General features: G+C 36.5%; 1 protein-coding gene, 1 long non-coding RNA gene and 1 pseudogene across 2 annotated transcripts; 2 read left to right on the top strand and 1 right to left on the bottom strand.

The window, feature by feature from the left end:
• Positions 1-1799: 1799 nt before the first annotated feature.
• LOC113351068 lies at positions 1800-17192 on the bottom strand (annotated as a pseudogene).
• Positions 7300-8082, top strand: LOC113347705. Its single transcript, XR_003359192.1, has 3 exons — positions 7300-7420; positions 7500-7550; positions 7955-8082. It is a non-coding gene; the product is annotated as an uncharacterized LOC113347705 (long non-coding RNA).
• Positions 8607-9280, top strand: LOC113347704 (monogalactosyldiacylglycerol synthase 3, chloroplastic-like). The gene is made up of 2 exons (XM_026591378.1): positions 8607-8858; positions 9088-9280. Exons 1-2 carry the CDS (start codon positions 8755-8757, stop codon positions 9218-9220), a joined length of 237 nt encoding a protein of 78 aa, XP_026447163.1. The 5' UTR covers positions 8607-8754; the 3' UTR covers positions 9221-9280.
• Positions 17193-19467: the final 2275 nt, after the last annotated feature.

Here is a 19467-nt window from a genome sequence, read left to right as displayed (position 1 = left end):
AATAATTCTAGTTCTTTTTAAAAAAAAACATCTGATTTTTTAATTTCACTAATTATCTTTAACTTAATCATCTCACTAATCATTACACTAACTAATCATTACCCAAAATTAATCAGTAGGGTAATATAGGTATTAAGATAAATATCTAGATAAGGGGTGACCTAGATTTACTTCTAATGTCTTTACCCAAAATAAAACCATGGTCCCCCAAAAAAACCATGGTCCCAAAAAATCGTTCTTTCTGAAATAAGTGCCACTTTGTACAACTTGGTATCATACCCATCTAATCTTCTGCTATTTCATTACAATGTCCAGCTCTGAAGCTGGGTTCTGATTATGATGTATTGGGCTCACAGTTGGTGCAACATAGTTCTTCTGAAAGTTAAGGAACCCTGATTTTGGGCATACCTAAATCTTTCTAGGCATACAAAATAATAGTCCCATCTTGGGTGACCTTATAAGGGTGCCCTATGGATAGTTCAATTACCTATATACCCTTAATACAAAAATCTAAAATCAGTTTTCTCAAAAATCAAAATCAATTTCCCTTAACATCTCTTCTTCTTCCTCCTCCTCTAGCTGAACTCTTCCCCCTCCTGCGAAAAAAAAATTCATCATCGTGATTAATTGTCGATTCGTAAAAATTTGATCATCGATTAAACTCAACCACATAATGACTCGTACAAAGAAAAGCAGAGACTAGGCAAACCAAAACGTCTTCTAATCCATCAATTGAAGAAGAAGAACCAATTGAAGATGAAGGTGTAGAAACTGAAAATCAACCACCAATTGAACCAGAAATTGAACCAACTGCATCTCCAACTCCGGAAATGAGGATAAGAAAGTAAGTTTTACAAACCCAATCTCCTATTTGCTGTTTTTCATCGATTAAATGACGGTTACAGTGTTGGGTTCGGCTCAAAATTGAGTTGCATTTTTAGTCGAACTGTTCTTCACAAAAGCTTCTTGTAAGTGTATATGAACAGTTCAGCATGAAATTTCATGAAATTTCAATCCAAACCTAGTCACAGATAGAGACGCATAGGGGTTCGGCGTATTCGATAATCATAATATGTGCCGAACCTAGCACATTTACGAGGTTCGGCTATTATGATATTCTCAATATGTGCCGAACCAATAACAATATTTTAACCCAAAAAATAACAAATTGATGTTCGGCTCATACGATTTTCGAAATATAAGCCGAACCAGTAATTATTTTTTTTCCGGGCTATTCAGGATGTTGTTCGGCTTACTATGAAACTTTCATATAAGCCGAACTAGTGTCTACCAAAAGGGTTGGAATTGAAAATTATAGGTTCGGCGCATGCAGGAAACAGATTCGGTGAGCCGAACCGTTCATCAATTGGTAGATTCGGCTCATAGATGTGAGCCGAACCTCAACTTGTTTCGCCGAACCATGATCCAAAAAATCATCTAAACAACCTTTATAATTCTGAAAATTATCTTAATCACTAAACAAAATATTTAATCCCTAATCAATATTACTAACAGTAATATGTAAAGGGCAGATTTGCCATTAAAAAAAATTTGGGTTAAGGGGTAATCTGATTTTGCTATTTCACAACCTTTTTTTTCTTTATGCGGTATGCCTAGTAAGATTTCAGTATGCCCAAAATCAGGGTTCAAGTTAAGACCCCGTTAAAATTCTTGGTTTCAAAATCCTATGTGCTAAATTGCTAACCAGGAGGCAAAGCACTCAAATGCATTCAAGCTAAAATAGAAACGAAAGAACTGGCGAACAGGAAAAAAAAAAGACATGAAAGAAAATAAAGATATTATAAAGCACTCATGTGAAGAGCTACAAGAGATGCATATGCTTATGCTCCATTCTTAATATTCATTAGTGTATCATGATCTCCTTTCTCGGCGATAACCCCGTTTTTGACAACTGCTATCACATCAGCGTTCTTAATGGTGGTTAATCTATGGGCAACCACAATTGTGGTCCTGTTCACCATGATTCGGTCTAATGCAGCCTGAACTACGCGTACGGATTCTGCGTCAAGAGCACTTGTTGCCTCGTCGAATAGTAAAATCTTTGGTGCTTTCATTACGGCTCGTGCTATTGCAATTCGCTGCTTTTGCCCACCTGACAATTGTACACCCCCGTACACCTACCATTGTATCATAACCCTTAAACAGAGAGAAAAAGATGAACAATTGCCACGCATATTGTTTTATTCTCACATAAGAATCTGCATAAATTTCTAGCGTTAACCTGTTGTAAACCACTTGTAGATACAAAATACCGCACACCAATAATGTATGCGAAATAATGACCTTCAAGACTGAGCGAAGACAATCTCGTACAGTTTATCCAGAAATAAGGGATTTATTAGCTATCATCCACTATGTAAACCTCTATATAAGGGACCCAGCGACCATGTATTGGGAGAGATCTTTTTGAAAGCTTAGACAAGAAATTTAGGAGAGAGAAAGATTGTTTGTTCTCCAAGTTAGAGCTTTCTCATAATCTTGTATCCAAATTGAAGATCTAATGAATGTTCTTATGAATGTTCTCATAATTTTGTATCCAAATTGATGATCACTTGAGTTGTTCTTTAGATTTCATCAAGGGTGTGGTTGCAGGATTTCCTACAACCACACCCTGCAACTACACCACTAATGAAATTTGTGAGCATTCGCTTGCTCCGCTGCTGCTAAAGTTTCTAGTTCTGTTGCATTACCTACATTTCCACATCCAATGTTGGCACGGATTGTTTCATTGAACAAAACGGGTTCTTGACTTACTAAGCCCATTTGTTGCCTCAACCATCTGACCTGAAACTTTTGAATTTCGACTCCGTCCAATGTAATCCGACCCGAATCAGGATCATAGAATCGTTGCAACATTGATATTACAGTCGATTTACCACATCCACTCTCTCCAACCAGAGCTATTGTCTAATAAATGAGATTAACTATCATTAGACTAGTAAAAAGAACAATGGACGGGAGAAGGCATCAAGTAGTAAAAAAAGTACACAACAAGTATAAAACACGAGTTCAATATGCGGAAGATTTGCTGAATGCTATTGAAAATCACACATTAAAGCCTAGGAACGAGTTAAAGAATAAATCAATACCTTTCCCTAAGGAATGGACAAGCACAAGTCACGGAATGTTTGAACATCTGGCCTTGTTGGGTACTTAAAACTAACAAGCTGAAACTCAATTTGACCCCTTACATCTTCCAATCACTACAAGAAAACATAGCTTAAGCGACCAAAATCTTAGCAAGAACACAAAGTTTTGGTTGCTTTAACAGTCAAGCAACCAGATTTCCGACCACCCGAAAATTTGGTTGCTTTTTACTAAATATCAACTTATTCTCAGCAAGTATCAAAAGTATTTGGTCGCTCCATGTTTTGATCAAGTAAACAAGAGCAACCACAGAAGTGCTTGTGCCGGTATTTACTTTGAGGGACTAAAGACTGCCAACTAGAGAATCTATGGTCGGTTAAACCTCCTTTATCAGCCAACAGGTTGTAGACACCACCCATAAAAGAGAAGTGATCAGTCTTTGAAGTTTTCATATGTGATTTCAATTTTGTTCTAGAGACCTAAAAATAATTTATCGGACAGTTTGCATCAATTACTCATCATGTGAGCTATGATTCAGGAGAAAGCAAGTGGTGTGTAATCCTTGCACCAGCTTTATTAGTTATAAATTAGGTATTGCTAATCGTGCTCAAGTTGAATTCGACGCCAAAACTACAAGATAAAATTAATGTTGTTCAATTTCAAGAAAAACCCAATATTAGTATTAACCAAACCCGAGAGAAATCTCTTAGAGTAGTTTTTTCAAACAGGTTATAAGCGATGGTTAATGGAGATATGGAATGTCAGGAAACTAATTTGGAATGTAGAATAGAGCATACACAGTCTTAATTTCCAGTTTATAGTATCAATTAACAATCTCTCTCATACTACGAAGTCCGGCATCATAACCTGGATTTTGGAGATTTTAATGGTATTTGATCAAATCAATCCAAAAAAAGTTAGGGGTCAACTAACAATTCTCTCTGAGACTACCAAGTCCAGCATCATAATCGGGATTTTGGAATTTTTAATAGCGTTTGAGATACTAATTGCGAGATAGCGGTACGAGAAAACTTGCTGGAAGTTAGGCAGCCCTGGAGAGAGAAAGTAAATGGCCGGGAACCGGAAGAGGAGAAGAATGGTCGGGAAAGATATGGTTTCCTGAAAGAGAAAAATAATGGAATTAATTTGTAAGGTTTCAAGTTTTGAGTTTTAAAGTAAGTGGGTTTCCAAAATATTTTCACGGTAAAAAATGAACCAAGGGGCCAACATTCCCGCTAAATCAAATTCCCCCGGAATATTTGCCGGCAGTTTTGCCTCTATCGGACAAGTTGGTAATCCGCATGATTAGAGTCTTTGGATTCCCACTGGCCACGTTAAAATCATACAGATCCCTTTCAAATTGATTTGAGTCTTTGGTTCTCATTGGCTATGTTTAAACCATACAGATCCATCTCTAATTCATTACACAATCTTTGGTTTTCCTATTGGCCGGGCTAAAATCATACAGATCCATTCCTAAGTATGTGTGGATATTAGTAAAAAACGGATATCGGGTAGTAAAATACGGATGATAATGATTGATATCATCGGATACTAGGTTACATTGATGATATCCGGAGAAACCAATGAAATCCTGGAGAAATTGAGTAATGCTGACCGACATAAGGTAAGATGACAGATTACAAATGAAAAATCCGTTTAAATCGATATGTATCATGGAATCCATGAAAAATATAAGGGGGTCGAGCTGTATTTGTTAGATAACATGTGAAATTGTTTAAGGACGATGGACATTCGATGAAATGATAGATAACTGAAGAAAATCGATGGAATTCGAGAGAAAATGAATAAGGTCGATCGATATTAGGTAATAATGACAGATAACAAACAAAAGTAAGTGAAATCGATGGAAATTTGGCTTGAGTCGATAGGTAACCATATAAACCCATCCCAGAAAATATATAGTGAAGTCGAGCGATATTGGATAAGATTGATAGATAACGGGTGAAATGATAGAAAATTGTAATAACCGACGGAATCCGAAAGAAAGTGAAGCATGTCGATATTGGACAAAAAGATTCTCGGAACAAATTTGTGATCATTGGGGGGGGGGGGGGGGGGGGGGGGGGTCCATGTGATTCTTGATTCTGCGCTAATCATTGTCAGATTTTACAAATTTTATATCTATACTGAAACTCCAAATCTATTGATGAACGAAAAAAATTGCTTGTTTCCGTGTTCTGTTGATCAGAATGTCTACCTAACAACATATACCAAAATATATCTTGTCCAGTCTCTAATTGGTCGGAATATCTATACTGAAAACCTAAACCCAGCCATAAAGCACAAAATTTGCTTTGTTCCATATCCCATTGATCTGAATGTATACCAGAGGTTAGAGTGGAGCAAAATATGCCTTATCCGACCTCTAATTAGTCACGATGTCTGTATCGGAACTCTAAATCTAACAATGAACCATAAAAATCCGTTTTTTTCTAAATCCATAGAGACTCAGTTAGAACAATTTATTTGTTCACAAACTGTTTTCTTTAAAATTGATCTTTTGGAAAATTTCCCAAGAAAACGACCAATTCCTTACCAGAACATGATTTGTTTAACGTTTCAGGGTATGCATACCCTTCCGATATGACTTCAAAGAACTTCCAAGAGCGCGTACGCTCACAGGTATGTATCAATATGCATACCCTTTTGATATTACTTCAAGACTTCAAGAACATGGTTTGTTTAACGTTTCATGGTATATTCCGACGGAATCTTACCTGTAAATGGATGAATTCATCGTTCATACGAAGTAGATGCACTTATAGTATTCCACTCACGGCCAGGTTACGATCGTATGCGTACAATATGCCAGAACCTTGCCGAAGCTTCTTGGTTCACAGTTTGTATTCCGTTATACCACATTTGAAGTTCGAATCAACAGTGAGCTTCATATTTATCGATTTAGATGATGTATCATGCTAAGTTTGAAGTCAGAACCCTCCCATAGCTTCTTGGCTCATAGTTTGTATGTTGTTATACCACATTTGAAGTTCGAATCAAAACAGAACTTCATATTTATCGATTTCGATGGTGTATCATGCTAAGTTTGAAGTCAGAAATCCTCCCGGAGGTTCTTGGCTCATAGTTTGTATGTTGTTATACCATATTTGGAGTTCGAATCTACACTAAACTTCATATTTATCGATTTCGATGATGTATCATGCTAAGTTTGAAGTCAGAAAACCTCTCATAGGTTCTTGGATCATAGTTTATATGTTGTTATACCACATTTGGATTTCGAATCAACACTGAGCTTCATATTTATCGATTTTGATGATGTATCCAGCTAAGTTTGAAGTCTGAGCCATCATGAATTTCGTGGTCCATCTCTAGTAATCTTATAACCTGAGTTTACCAGTGTGAACTAAATCTACTTCATGACCTGTATAACTTGTAAAAATTACTTCATGACTAGTCGAAATTCAAACCCGGAGCACAAAGAGAAAGCACAAAAACACAAAGAGAAAGCACAAAGAAACACACCAATTATCGAATTCATTTTTCGTTTTCCCGATTCATTCTTATATATTTTTTGGATTTTTTTATATCAGAATGTCGAAAATAATGTTCTAAATTTATTTATATTTTTTTTGGATTTTTTTTTCATGTTAAAGGTTGATAATTAAACCGAAAACATGAGTTCGTATTAACACAAAAGAAACACAAATGCATCTCAATCCGTATGAGCATCACAAATAAAATCTCAACCGTCAGATTCTTTTCTCAATCCGTATGGCTAGATCCAACGAACTCCGTCCATCACTTTCATTCACCCACCAAACCCTCCCAACCACTCGAACTCTATCTGTTTTGCTCTATCTTCATCTTCTCTGCTCTTCGTCTCCTCCATAGATCGATGACCGGCGGCATTCCTTGAGAAAATCTAATTCACTTAACCCATCTTTTACTCGTCATCGCCGTCTCCTCTCCCCCTCTTCACCTGCTTCTTTGAAACTCATTTTCTCTTCTTATTCTCTCTTATTCTTTCTTCTTTTTCGTTCTTCTTTTCTGCTCTTCTTCAGTTGAAAATTGAGAGGTCAAATTGAGTTATGGATTGAAGAAATTTATATTGTGAGGATGTATAAAAGAAGCAGGAGTTGGTGTTTCTGCTAATTATGAAGAATAGGATTGAGTCCTGTTATGAATCGAGAACTAGGGTTTTCTCAGTGAATCGGTAATTGAGTTAGAAATTGAGAAATTAAAGTGGGTTCGGTGAACACATTATGATGAGGAAGAATTAGTGATTGATGTGTGAGTTTTAATGAAGATTAGAGAAGCTAAGTTTTAGGTGATTATTATTGTTTTGATTGATGCTGATTTTTTGTTTGAATTAGAGTTTGAATGTGTGTTTGGGTTTTTTTGTGCAGATATTGTGGTGGATGATTTTGCGAGTTGCAGGAATCACATTATGGATCTCTGTAAGTGGATCTTTGTGATTATTTTTTGCGGTTTCTTGAAATTGGAACTTTAATTTCCTGTTTTGTGTTTTGGGGCCATATGAAATTGTAACTAGGGTTTTGTTTCTCGTTTAAGTATTAGAATTGCAAGTTATCAAAGTCTTGCAGCTGAATTTCTTGTTGTGTCAGCTAATTTGTTATAGAATTTGTAACCACTTTCTAGGATTAAGTCAGCTAATTTGTTTTATTTTGTTGTATGTAACCTCTTTCTAGGATTAATAATTGAATTTGGAGCTTCATTGGATTGAATTTGATTAAGTTATTGCAATATTTACTTCTAGTTCTATTCACTGGACTTAGGGATTGTTTATCATTTCTTATTTTTGAACTTATGATTGTTTTGGTTGTGTATTGGATTGGTGTAGCCGAATTTTGTGGCTGAAGAGGATGTGGAAACAGTTGAAACTGCTGGAACACAAACAGTTGAATTCTGTGTAGACATATTTCTAAAATTCATGAATCCAGGAGGACTTACAAGTTGATTTAGGCATACTTAGGGTATATCTCTTGCTTCCTTTTAAATTTTGAGACTACTTTGATATGATACTGACTGATTATCTTGTATGCATCTCACTTTTAGGATCTTCGATCTAAACTAGAGGAATTCTTCAATGCACAAATGGTTTACTTGTGCGGATAGAATAGAAATCATGGTAACTCAGACTCCAGTCTTCACTTTTATTTTTCTTCTCTCTTTTATGTTGGTTTGCTTACTTTTCTTGAATTGTTGAGCTTACAACAGATGCTCGGTAAGCTTCACAGTTTCTTAAACAAAGAGATTCCAGAAAACATGATTGTGAGGATTTCACATGGCTACATATAGTTCCCAATTCTCAAAGGCTGTGGCTCATGAAAACATGACTGCGAGGCAACGACAATTAAGAAAAAGGAATTTAGGTAACTCACTCTGTCTCTCTCTTTCTCTTAGTTCTTTATTACTAATTTCAACTTGTAGTTGATTCTTCCTGCCAATCTTACATGCTCAAGAGTTACGACAATAATGCCACTCAGTCTTAGTTACATAACCACTTCTAGGACAATGATACTGCCAAGGGAGCTAGTGTTTATTTGTGCAATGATGTTGTGCTTATTTCAGTATGGGTGAAGAAGATGTGTTTGACCTTTACTGTTTTGTTGTAGGAAGACTGGTGGAGAGGAGGAACGAATGGCAGCCATTGCAGCTTACATGAAGCTTAATTGGCAGGGCCTTCAGAAGAAGGTTGTCTTTGTTACTGTTATTACAGATCTCAACACCTTCCATCGCACATGGTGAGTTCCTTATTCTTATTAGTGTGAATTAGTACATATGTTGCTTTCACGTTATCAGATCAATCATTCAAACTTGACTTTCAAATGAGTGAATCATTTTATCAGAAGAATATTTTAGACCATGCCTTTGATGTACAAAAATGGAATCAGTTTATTCATAATACGAACGAACCATAGTTTGCTTGAGGATGATCTGTGAGCTTATACAATCATTCTTTTTTTGTTTCAGGTTCAACACTGGTGTCAACCAATGCTACTGCCCTTCGGACGAGGTTGCCAAGAGGGCATTGGTTGATGGCCTAGAGTCTTCCCAGATTCGCGTGTTTGGTTTGCCCGTCAGGCCCTCGTTTTTTCGGCTGTAAAGAAAACTGCAAGAGCTCTCGGCGAAGCACTATTCAGTGCAGAACTTGGTAAACCAATTGGACAGATCACTATGGAAAGTCCAGTAAAGGTAATAGGTAATTCACTTGTTCTGTATATCTAACTATGTAGTCAAGTGGGATTGTTTTTTGATAAAATCAATTTTAGATGATTTTACTGGAGTCAATAACAGTTTTCTTTGTTCACCACAGATCAGATGATTCGAGACCCAAATGGAGAAATGGATGGGTGCTTGTGACTGCATTATAACCAAAGTATGGAGACACATTTCTTCTTATTAGTATTTTCCTGGAAACCCATTGGTTACTTTATCCATCTTTACTTGCATTGTCTTGTTTTTAGTTCTTATGATTATTATTTTTTGTAGGCTGGACTTGGAACAATTGTGGAGGCCTTGATAAGGGGCCTTCCAATCATGAAGCAATGGCTAGGCAGTTGTATTGCAGGCTCTGGTGTTGTGTTGGTGCAGTCGGTGTGTCCAAGGGCTAGAAAGGTTTTACTAAAACAAAAGTGTTGTTAGATTTTTAATTTTTTTTGGTGTTGAAGTTCCGTAAAACTGATCTTATGTAGTAACAAACAGCAGATCTTGTCTTTTTTTTAAGAAATGATGTAAATGATCTATGTGATATCATAAAACTTGATTCAGTTTTTAATTTGGTTCATAATTTGTTTTAGTATCAATTTTAATTTTAATTTTAATTTTAATTTCAATTTGGGATTATCTAAATCGAAATCAGCCAGATACTTCCGGCACCGGCAAAAAGTTTGGTAGCTCAAAAATATAAGCAACCAACTTCAGGTATTTCACTTGCTCTATTATTATGGTTGGTCTATCTATGAAGCGATCGGCGTTTCACTTGCTCTATTATGGTTGGTCTATCTATAAAGTGATCAACGTTTTACTTGCTGTATTTTGGTTGGTCTAGCTTTAAAGCGATCACTATTTTACTTGCTCTAGGGAGGTCGGTTTAGACATGAAGCAATTAAGAAAAAAGACGCTACATGATAGTTGCTTGATTACTAAAGCGATTGCCTAGCTGCTCTAGACTTGTAGAAATCCAACCTTTAACAACTCGAGAGCGAGAGCCAAATTAAATCGCTCTAAGGGTTAGAGCGACTCAATATGGGCTTTTCCAACCAAAAATGCCTGCTCGCTTAATCCAACTTTTCTTGTAGTGAATGTCCTTCCGGAGTCATTGCTTATGTCTATTTTAGGTTGCTGGTCAAGAATATCAAATACAGATGCAGCTGCATGCTTGGCTTTGCTGGAGTCCGCTGCCATTGAGCTTGAACTAGTCAAACCGACCGCAGTAAAAATCAGAGCGAAGAAAACCTAAGACCAAAAATCAAAATCACATCAACAACAAGGAACCATATTAAGAGAGCGTAATCAAGAGACCATATTAAAGATGAGTTGGAAAAAATACATGCGCGAAAAACCTCTCCGAAGGTTGCTTGGCCAGCCTGAACCAGTCTTCCTCCAATATAAAAACTAGCCGCATGGACAGAGAACATCAAGAAAAATGAAATCCCGAAACCAATCCACTAACCACCCCTTTCCTAATTCCTGCCTTCTCTGGTCCTTCACACTTACTTTGGTATAGTTTCATTACCTTCTCTTCAGCACAAAATAATGCTATAGTCCTTATACTCCCAACAGCATCAGTGCATCACTAGCAACTTGACTTGCTTCCTCATACTTTTTCTGCAACCATGAAAATATGATAGATGGTTAAACAACAAACAAACTATAGATATATTAGATTTTATTTTCCCTGCAAATTAGTAATAAATATATCAAACCTTTGCATCCGCACTGAATCCTTTCATGAACCTCATCTGAGCCCATCCAGTCACTCCTATTAAAGGTATTAAAACAAGGATAATTAAAGACAATTTCCAGCTTGCCTGGAATGCAATGCCCAAACCAGCAGTAACTGTGGCTATGTTCTCTACTAACATTGCAAGTGAATCTCCAACAAGAATTCGAATGCTTGCTGCATCTGCAGAAATCCTAGCACCAATAACATCGCTAGAGTGCTCAGGCTCGTCAAACCAATCAATATCCATGTGAACAGCTTTCCCAAAACACAGTGAACGTACACGGTTTATTAACTTGTGTCCTGCTACTGCAAACAAATATGTTTTCGCCGGAGATAAAATTAATGATGCTACACCTAGGACTATGCATATTAATTCCCAGAACCTTGCATCCCTTTCAAGCTCAGCTGGAGGTAGAAAGAACGTTTTAACGCCTAGGAACAAAATAGGGATCTCTGGCTTGTTGGGTTTGGCAAGGCGACTAATGGGCACATCTTTGTACTGCTTGGTTGATGGTAAGATATCATCGTTGTCGTTTTCTGCAGAGAAATCTCCAATATTTTGTCTTGAAGGGAAACCTAATTCCATGGAAAAAGAGTGGTGACCACTATTTCCACGCGTAGATGTTCCACGACTTAACAATCCCCCAAGGGACGTGTGTCTACTAGGATTCTTATTTAGATTTCGAGCGAATTCTGAGTGTTTCCTAGGATTCCTACTAAGTTGACGCGAAATTTCAGATTGCCTACTAGCATTCCTGCTAAGTTGATGGGCGAATTCTGATTGTTGTTTACCATTTCCTGACTCACTGTTTGCATCTTGCAATTGTATAAACTGGGAGTAAGCTCCTACTGGGTCTTTCAGAAGCTCATTGTGTGAACCTGGTAAATAAAAAACATTGCAACTCATTAATAAAAGCTCGTTTATCTCGCTAAAACAAACAATTATACACATGAGTAAGTTTTGCTTTGACCAACTTTCAATAATCTTTCCTGCCTGAATGACAGCAATCACATCAGCGTTCCTTACTGTGCTTAATCGATGAGCAACAACAATGACAGTTGTTCGACTAATCATCACCCTATCCGGTGCCTCTTGTACAATTCTTTCAGATTCTGCATCAAGTGCGCTAGTAGCTTCATCTAGAAGAAGAATTCGTGGATTTTTTAATATTTCTCTAGCTATGGCAATTCTCTGTTTCTGTCCCCCTGACAGGTGGGTTCCATGCTCACCAACCATAGTTTCCAAACCCTGATGACCAAGTCCATCGTAGATGTCAGTTTTCAATACACGTCTGCACACATAAAAAGTTTATATTAATGTAAAAATTAAAAATCCAAAGAGAACCTCAGGCAGTTTATCGATAAATTTGGCAGCATTTGCTAGCTCTGAAGCAACTTTAATTTCTTGAAGAGTTGAACCATCCTTCCCGTAAGCAATATTATCTTTAATGCTAGCAGTGAACAGCACAGGTTCTTGGCTGACAAGTCCAATTTTCTCCTGGAGCCATCTCAGTTGTAGCTCCTTGATATTTACCCCATCGATAAGAATTTCGCCAGCTTGTGGATCGTAAAATCTTTCTATTAAACTGATCACTGTTGAATTTCCACTTCCACTTTGCCCAACTAAAGCGTTGGTCGTGCCACTTGATATGCGTAGACAGAGCCCATAAATATTTGTTCATCTGGTCTTGCAGGATATGTAAAGCAGACATCTTTTAACTCAATATCTCCATGTATGCTATCCAATGTTTTTCCTTTGGAAGTATCATATGCATCTATCTCTGTTATCCTATTTATTGTCTCAAACATCTTGTAGGCTGCAGCTTTTCCTGCGGAAAATGCACCAAGGTATGGAGTTGCCTGCCCTAGAGACCTGAAATTTTCCGGAGTACATTGGCGTAAATCTTTGTCTATATTTTGTTCTTGACATACACACAAAATATGTATTCTCTTTAAAACAATCATATAGATCTAAGTAAGATTAATAACAGAAGAATTAATCACTATGCATCAATTCCATATGAAACATGCATAAAGTAACTTACATGGAGCCCGTTAACACGGAGACTATAACGTTAATTACATCTCCTCCAGTACATCCTTTACCAAGTATCAGCTTTGCACCGTACCATATGGCCAGGGCATGCGAACCGAACGAAACAAACGTAACAGAACCAAGACCTAATCCAGAAAATAAGCCCTCTTGAACACCAGCTTTCTGAGCAATCTTTAGTGACTTATTGTATTTAACTATAGCTCGCTTCTCCCCAGTAAATGACGCGACCTATATAAGAGTACTGTCAGTTATCTTTAAAAAGTTGTGGCAGCAGTTGATAACTCAATATATAAACATGTAGAAGTACTTCCTCGATGGGACACGACATACATCTGGTAGCGCCAGGCCTGCCAATGTTGTGCATGAAAGTAAGTGTGTTATGTTATGCAGTGCTTTTCGTCAAAAGTTTGGCACAACATATCGCACGAATTTCTGTGATATTCCGTGTTAGTTCACATATTAATCTTCATATAGTACCTCAGTTAATCAGTTTTCAAAACAATTGCGATGAATGTTAAGAGCAACCTAGGTGTTCATGCACCCAGCCAGCATGGGAACTCCAAGGGTGGATATGACAACCCTTTTGAGGTAAACACGAGAATGTAATGGTAAATAAGGTGGAGATTTTATTTGGATCCACTGCCACCTAATGCTGGACGCAATAGTGCACAATTAATGTGTGCCACAGATCATTTTCATAGCTTTTGCGTATACCAGAGATTTTCGTTTTAAGAAAAGATAACATTCATGCATTACATAACGAATTTACTTCCACATATATTGTCTATCAAGGTCATTCAATGTATCAATGCATGCCTACTTAAAAATATAAATGAAACATGTCCAACCTTAGCATGCTGACCCGTGCCTCATTGTGTGCAGTACTGTGCTTCTTAGGGTATTATATCTTGTACATGTGTTGTTGACCTTGTACCTTTATTATGTGCCATATTTTACAGTACGAAATTTGTTGATTACCTTGGCACAATACATGCACTGCAGCATATTGTTCCTGGATTTCAAACTATTGTAGTGTACCAGAAATTTATTGAACAACACACTCTTTATATCTCTAGCAGTCAAGATGGAAGTTATGGCTTGTAACAAATCATCTACATGCATAAAAAAACACAACTACACAACGATACCCTGGCTCATCAGAAAGTATATAAATTTAGCTTGTGAATGTTTGATGTATTTTTATAGTAAACTGAAACATATGAAAATTTAAGATTTAGCCAAAATAGAAATAACTACGCACTGTTCGTATTGCACCAAGCGTTTGTTCTACTATAATACCGGCTTGTGAATAAGCTGTTTGTCCTCGAGATGCCATTTTGGCAATAACAATTGACATGGCTGCACCAGAGATTAAAAGAGGAGGAATTGTGGATAACATGACAAGTGTTAGAAGCCAGCCTTTGATGAATGCAACTATGAAACCTCCTACCAATGTTGCCAACTGCTGAAGAAACTCGCCAACCTTGAATGACAAAATATGGACATGATGAGATTACAAATGATATAATATGGCAACAATCATCTGTAACATTATTACTGCTGTGTAAAATCAAGAAAAAAATGTGGTTGTGTACTGACTACTGAGGTATGGTTAAGCAAAAGAAGTATACCTTCTCGCCCATGGCATCTTGAATGAGAACAGTGTCACCTGACATCCTTCCAATAACTTCTCCTGTATTTGTTTCTGTATCAAAGAAAGCAATATCTTGCCTCAAAATTGTTTTCAAGTAAAACTTCCGTATTCGTGCAGCCTGTCTCTCCCCAGTGACAATCCAACAACCCACCTCTGACAACAACAATTAATAGTTTTTCTCAGTGCCAAATAGTTCAAAGTTACCTCTACCTGTAACAATACGGAGATTACAGAACTTCCTACTATTATAAACTACAATGACGTAAAAACTTACGGAGGGATGAAACCACAAGGCCAAACACCGCCAAATAGGTGAAATTTAGTGCTACCTGAACATATCAAAATGATAAATTTGGTCTGTGATACATATGCCAAAATTATATAGCAGAAAGCATACACCTTCAATTTCCATTTTAAGTACGCTGGGGGATTTGGCGACATTTTTATCCCCGTGCAACATGAAATGCGTGTTCTCTATTTCAGTTCTAGAGTCGCTTGGGTCATCGATATGTCCCTTTCTAACAATGCATTGTTTCTAGCGGGAGCATGGCACATATGGATGGAAAGGAAATGCCGTGTATTTGAGAAAAGAACTCAATCCATGAAGAAATTTTCTTTATAATCAAGCGGACTTGTATTTCAAGGTGTCATTGTGTTATCTACTTGGAGGATTATAACTATCAGGAATCTATGGTGAGTTGGAAAACTCTTCTTCTTTGATCATCAGTGGGGTTTGGGGTGTGTAATGGAGAGTTTAGTTTGTATATGGAAATTTTTCTTAAAAGTATGAAGTCTCTGTACTATTATATAGCTAAAGGGGTTGCCTAGCTTCTTTGTTTTAGAGGGAGTGATGGGTATATGCAACGACTTACGAGTTTGGTATGGAACTTCATTTGCTTTCTTTTCTGGAGTTCCAAATAAAATTTTGGTCAGTCTTAATTATGTTTATTGGTCATACAATCTGTGAACTTCTCAAATGTATGTTTTTAGTTCTTTGAGCCTTTTCAGTCTATCCACACTGATAAAAATAAAAATTCAGCAGATGCATGCAACGTACCTTAGAAACCTATTTCACCACTTCATTGGTGCCTTGATTCTTTCCAAAAGAGTCGATCATATCTCCCAGGAGAACGGTCATAAGGGACAATGTCGCTCCATTTGCACAAGCTGCAATTGTGCCTACAGCTATTAACACTTTATCTTTAGGATCAGCAAAGCAAAATAGCTTGAGAAATGGAACTGTTTTAATAATTTCCCCTTCTCCATCACTATGTTCTGGATCTTGTGGATCGTCTCTCTTAAGTGACCTACTATCTCTTTTTGTTTTAGGTATATCACGAGCTGATCCGCTAACACGGTGTTCATCCATGTTAGGAACTCTAAAAACTGAACCACGCAGCTCAGTTACGAGTTTCAAAAATTTGAATTCTAAATATTGTAGAAGTTCATTTGTTACTTGAGCAGATAAATTAAGAAACCATTCAACATAAATTTATTTCACTAAAATACATGAGTTGACATGCATTCCACCAACTTATTTCTAGTTTATCACAAATATGCTATGCTCACAATACCAAGACATAAGTGACCAATTCACAGCCAGCTTTTTATCTTGGATTTGATTCGGTAAGTAGCTCAAAGGAATTATTGTAGCATTCCCTCAACAATACTCAATTCCTATATTATCATTCAATATGCAACAGGGACATCAAGCATAAAGAGGATATAACACTTCCAAGGAAAACTCTGAATATATTATCAAAGATACACAGAATCGTTACATCGCCTAAATATTATTTGTATTATCGGTCAGTAGATATGTTCACGAAGTTAGATCGTGGGTAATAACAACATTCAAATACTCCGACCAATTAGAACGAAACTGTATCTGACCATCTATGGAATGGAACAATGTTAATTTGCTTGTCAGCCACTAAGGAAGTGTAATATATTTTTAGTGTCTTACATGTATGGTGGCCAATTGAAGTTGGTAGAACACATGAATTAGTAACTGATATTATCCTTTAAAATCTCTTTCGAAAAAGTCCACTTTCTGAACAAATTTTATGCCAGTAAGTACGGGAAAGAATATATATTCTCTCGACTATCGATTTTTAAATAATGTTCGATTGTTCTGAAAGTAGGTAAGTGTCTTCATCGTTTGTCACGATCAATATGAGATGAAGAATTCATGTGAGATTTGATATTTCAATCCTTAATAATTCATTAATCAAAGTATTTCAAAAGAAAAAAAAAATTAAAATAAGAATTAGGGCATGGCTTACCAATACCATGCTAGTTCTTCTTCAGTTCCATGTACACCTTTCTTTGTCTGCTCATCTTCATCATCCTTCTTGACTTGTTTGTGCTTCATAATTAAATTTTTAAGATCTCTACTTCGTTGGAGAGATACGAGAGACTAGAGAGTGATTTGGTATTTCTTTGTGGAGAGAGAAGAAGACGAACCGGTCCCCTATTTACTCTTAACTCGTTCTATTGTGAAATTGTTTAAATTTTGATTTTTGACCCACCTTTTTTTTTTTTTCTTTTCCTCAATATTTGACACAGTTACTACGTGTTTAATGTGCGCCAAGTTTGGGCCGTTAAAGATGGTCTGCAAATTGCTATACAATTGGGAGTCAGGAAACTTGAAGTTAACTGTACTCTACCTATACCATCCAACCTATACCATCCAACTACGTAAAGGCGAAATCCCTCCTACGTGGTACCTCAAGGGTCCTGTCCAGGACATCACAGAGTTGAGGGAGCGAAAATCTTGTATTTGTTCATCAAAATAGAGAATCTAACTATGTCATTGACCAAGGTTTTTAAATCATAAATCGAATCATAAATCGTTTTTATATTTTTATGAATCGAATCATATATTGAATCGTGAAATGTAGATTCATGGTTGATTACTGAATCACTATATTTTAATATGTATGCTTATAAATATTACTGAACTAAAATAAAATGCTTGGTAAAAACTTATAAGTTTTGACCTTTGATCTTATAAATTGAAAATACGTTCAACATAATCACCAGCAGCCAACATGGTTCAGTGGTAAAGGCTGCTCACCTACAAGCTCGAGAATTTGGGCAGTGACGGAACCAGACATTTTCTCAAATGGGGGCGAATTCATATAGTGAATTTCTGAGCATAATAGCGTGTAAGCGGCCAAAGGCGGCTCGATTATTTTTTGACAATTTTATTTACTTTTTAGTTTTTACTAAGAGAAACTGAAGTTACAAAATATTTTAATTACATTAAGCATAGAAATTTAGATGAATTTTTATTTTGAAGTCACATATTTGATGTACTTTTATTAATTTGATATTAGTTTTACAGTATTGATCCCAGTAGAAATGAAAATTCAACTCTATTTAGCATATTTGCCCCTGCAAGATCCGTAAATTACAAAAATGGTAAGCCTATACCAAAAAATTTCAAAATCAAGTGGGGGCTGGGGACCATTTGTTCCCATTTCCCTCCGTCTCTGGATTCAGGTTCGATTCTCTCCAACGTTTAAGTTTTTACTAACATTAATTTCTGAATTTTCAGTGGAAACCAATACGCTGACTTGGTCAACGATTCAGGAAAAGGCAAAAAAATACGATTATGTGGTGTTTCTTTTCAGATGCACGATTCAACTCGATTTGAGATTAAATGACGCGAATCGTACGAGTCACGAGTTGGATCGCACGAGTTTTAAAACCTTGTTGTTGACATTTTGTCAAGAAAAGCTACTAAGAGACTTTTAGAGGAAGTGGTTTCGTAATCCACCTGATGAAATAATTAATAATCTTGTAGCGGACATTCAGGGAATGTCTTACCCGAGAATAGTCAGATTTCTTTAGTTTTTGTTTTTTCAGACACCTTATAATAAAAAAACAATACTACATATGACGTTAAGTGAGTAAAAGTTAATTATATATCTGGTTACCTTTGGGAGAAAAATAATAGTCTTCCGTCTTCTTTTATCTTTCTTCTTTGTCTAAGTTAAAATATTAAAGGGACCTGAAAATATGTCATGGTTACCTCTATTAAATGCTAGGTTATCAATAAAAAATAACATGTATAACATATAAAATATTAAAGTAAGAATAATAGAGAGAGAAAAGAGAGAAGAACTTTTCATTAACCAGAAAAGGGAAGGAACCCCATTACATGGGTAAGTATTCTATTTATACAAGAGTAAAGGATTAAACCCTAGTATACTAATGGACCGCACATCCATGGGCCATGGGCCCTATAACACTCCCCCTTGTGCGGTTCAAAAGCGGAACTTCAGATGTGTTGCCTCATTAAAACCTTGAAAAAGAAAACCCAGTGGGACAAAACTTTGACGAAGGGAAAAGAGTACAACGTGTTGATAAAGCTGGCCACCTCTCTTCAGAAAAAACCTAAAATATAAAAACCATGTGGGAAGAAGATAACCTCAATCGGGGAATCATAACCATGGTGTTGTTGTTGTCTCATTAAAAACCTTTCCGAGTAAGTAAACCTATTGGGAAAAAATAAACTCGGTAAAGGGAAAAAGAGTTCAACAAACACTCCACCTGATATCGACATTATATCATTAGATACTCCCCCTGATGTCGCCATATCCCCCTCATTTCAATCAAGGGAGTTCAGACAATTTCCTTAGTCCAATACTCTTTACGTGTTTTTAAAATAAGGACTTAGGAAGTGAC

Source organism: Papaver somniferum, chromosome 2 (assembly GCF_003573695.1).
Source record: "Papaver somniferum cultivar HN1 chromosome 2, ASM357369v1, whole genome shotgun sequence".
Lineage (NCBI taxonomy): Eukaryota > Viridiplantae > Streptophyta > Magnoliopsida > Ranunculales > Papaveraceae > Papaver > Papaver somniferum.
This window is presented reverse-complemented; position numbering and strand designations above follow the sequence as displayed.

What these genes read in the sequence shown, in the direction of transcription:
- LOC113347704 (XM_026591378.1), top strand. Translation starts at nt 8,755, where the DNA reads ATGGCAGCCATTGCAGCTTACATGAAGCTTAATTGGCAGGGCCTTCAG. An exon ending in AACACCTTCCATCGCACATG is followed by an intron (nt 8,859 to 9,087) that starts GTGAGTTCCTTA and finishes TTTTTGTTTCAG; the next exon opens with GTTCAACACTGGTGTCAACC.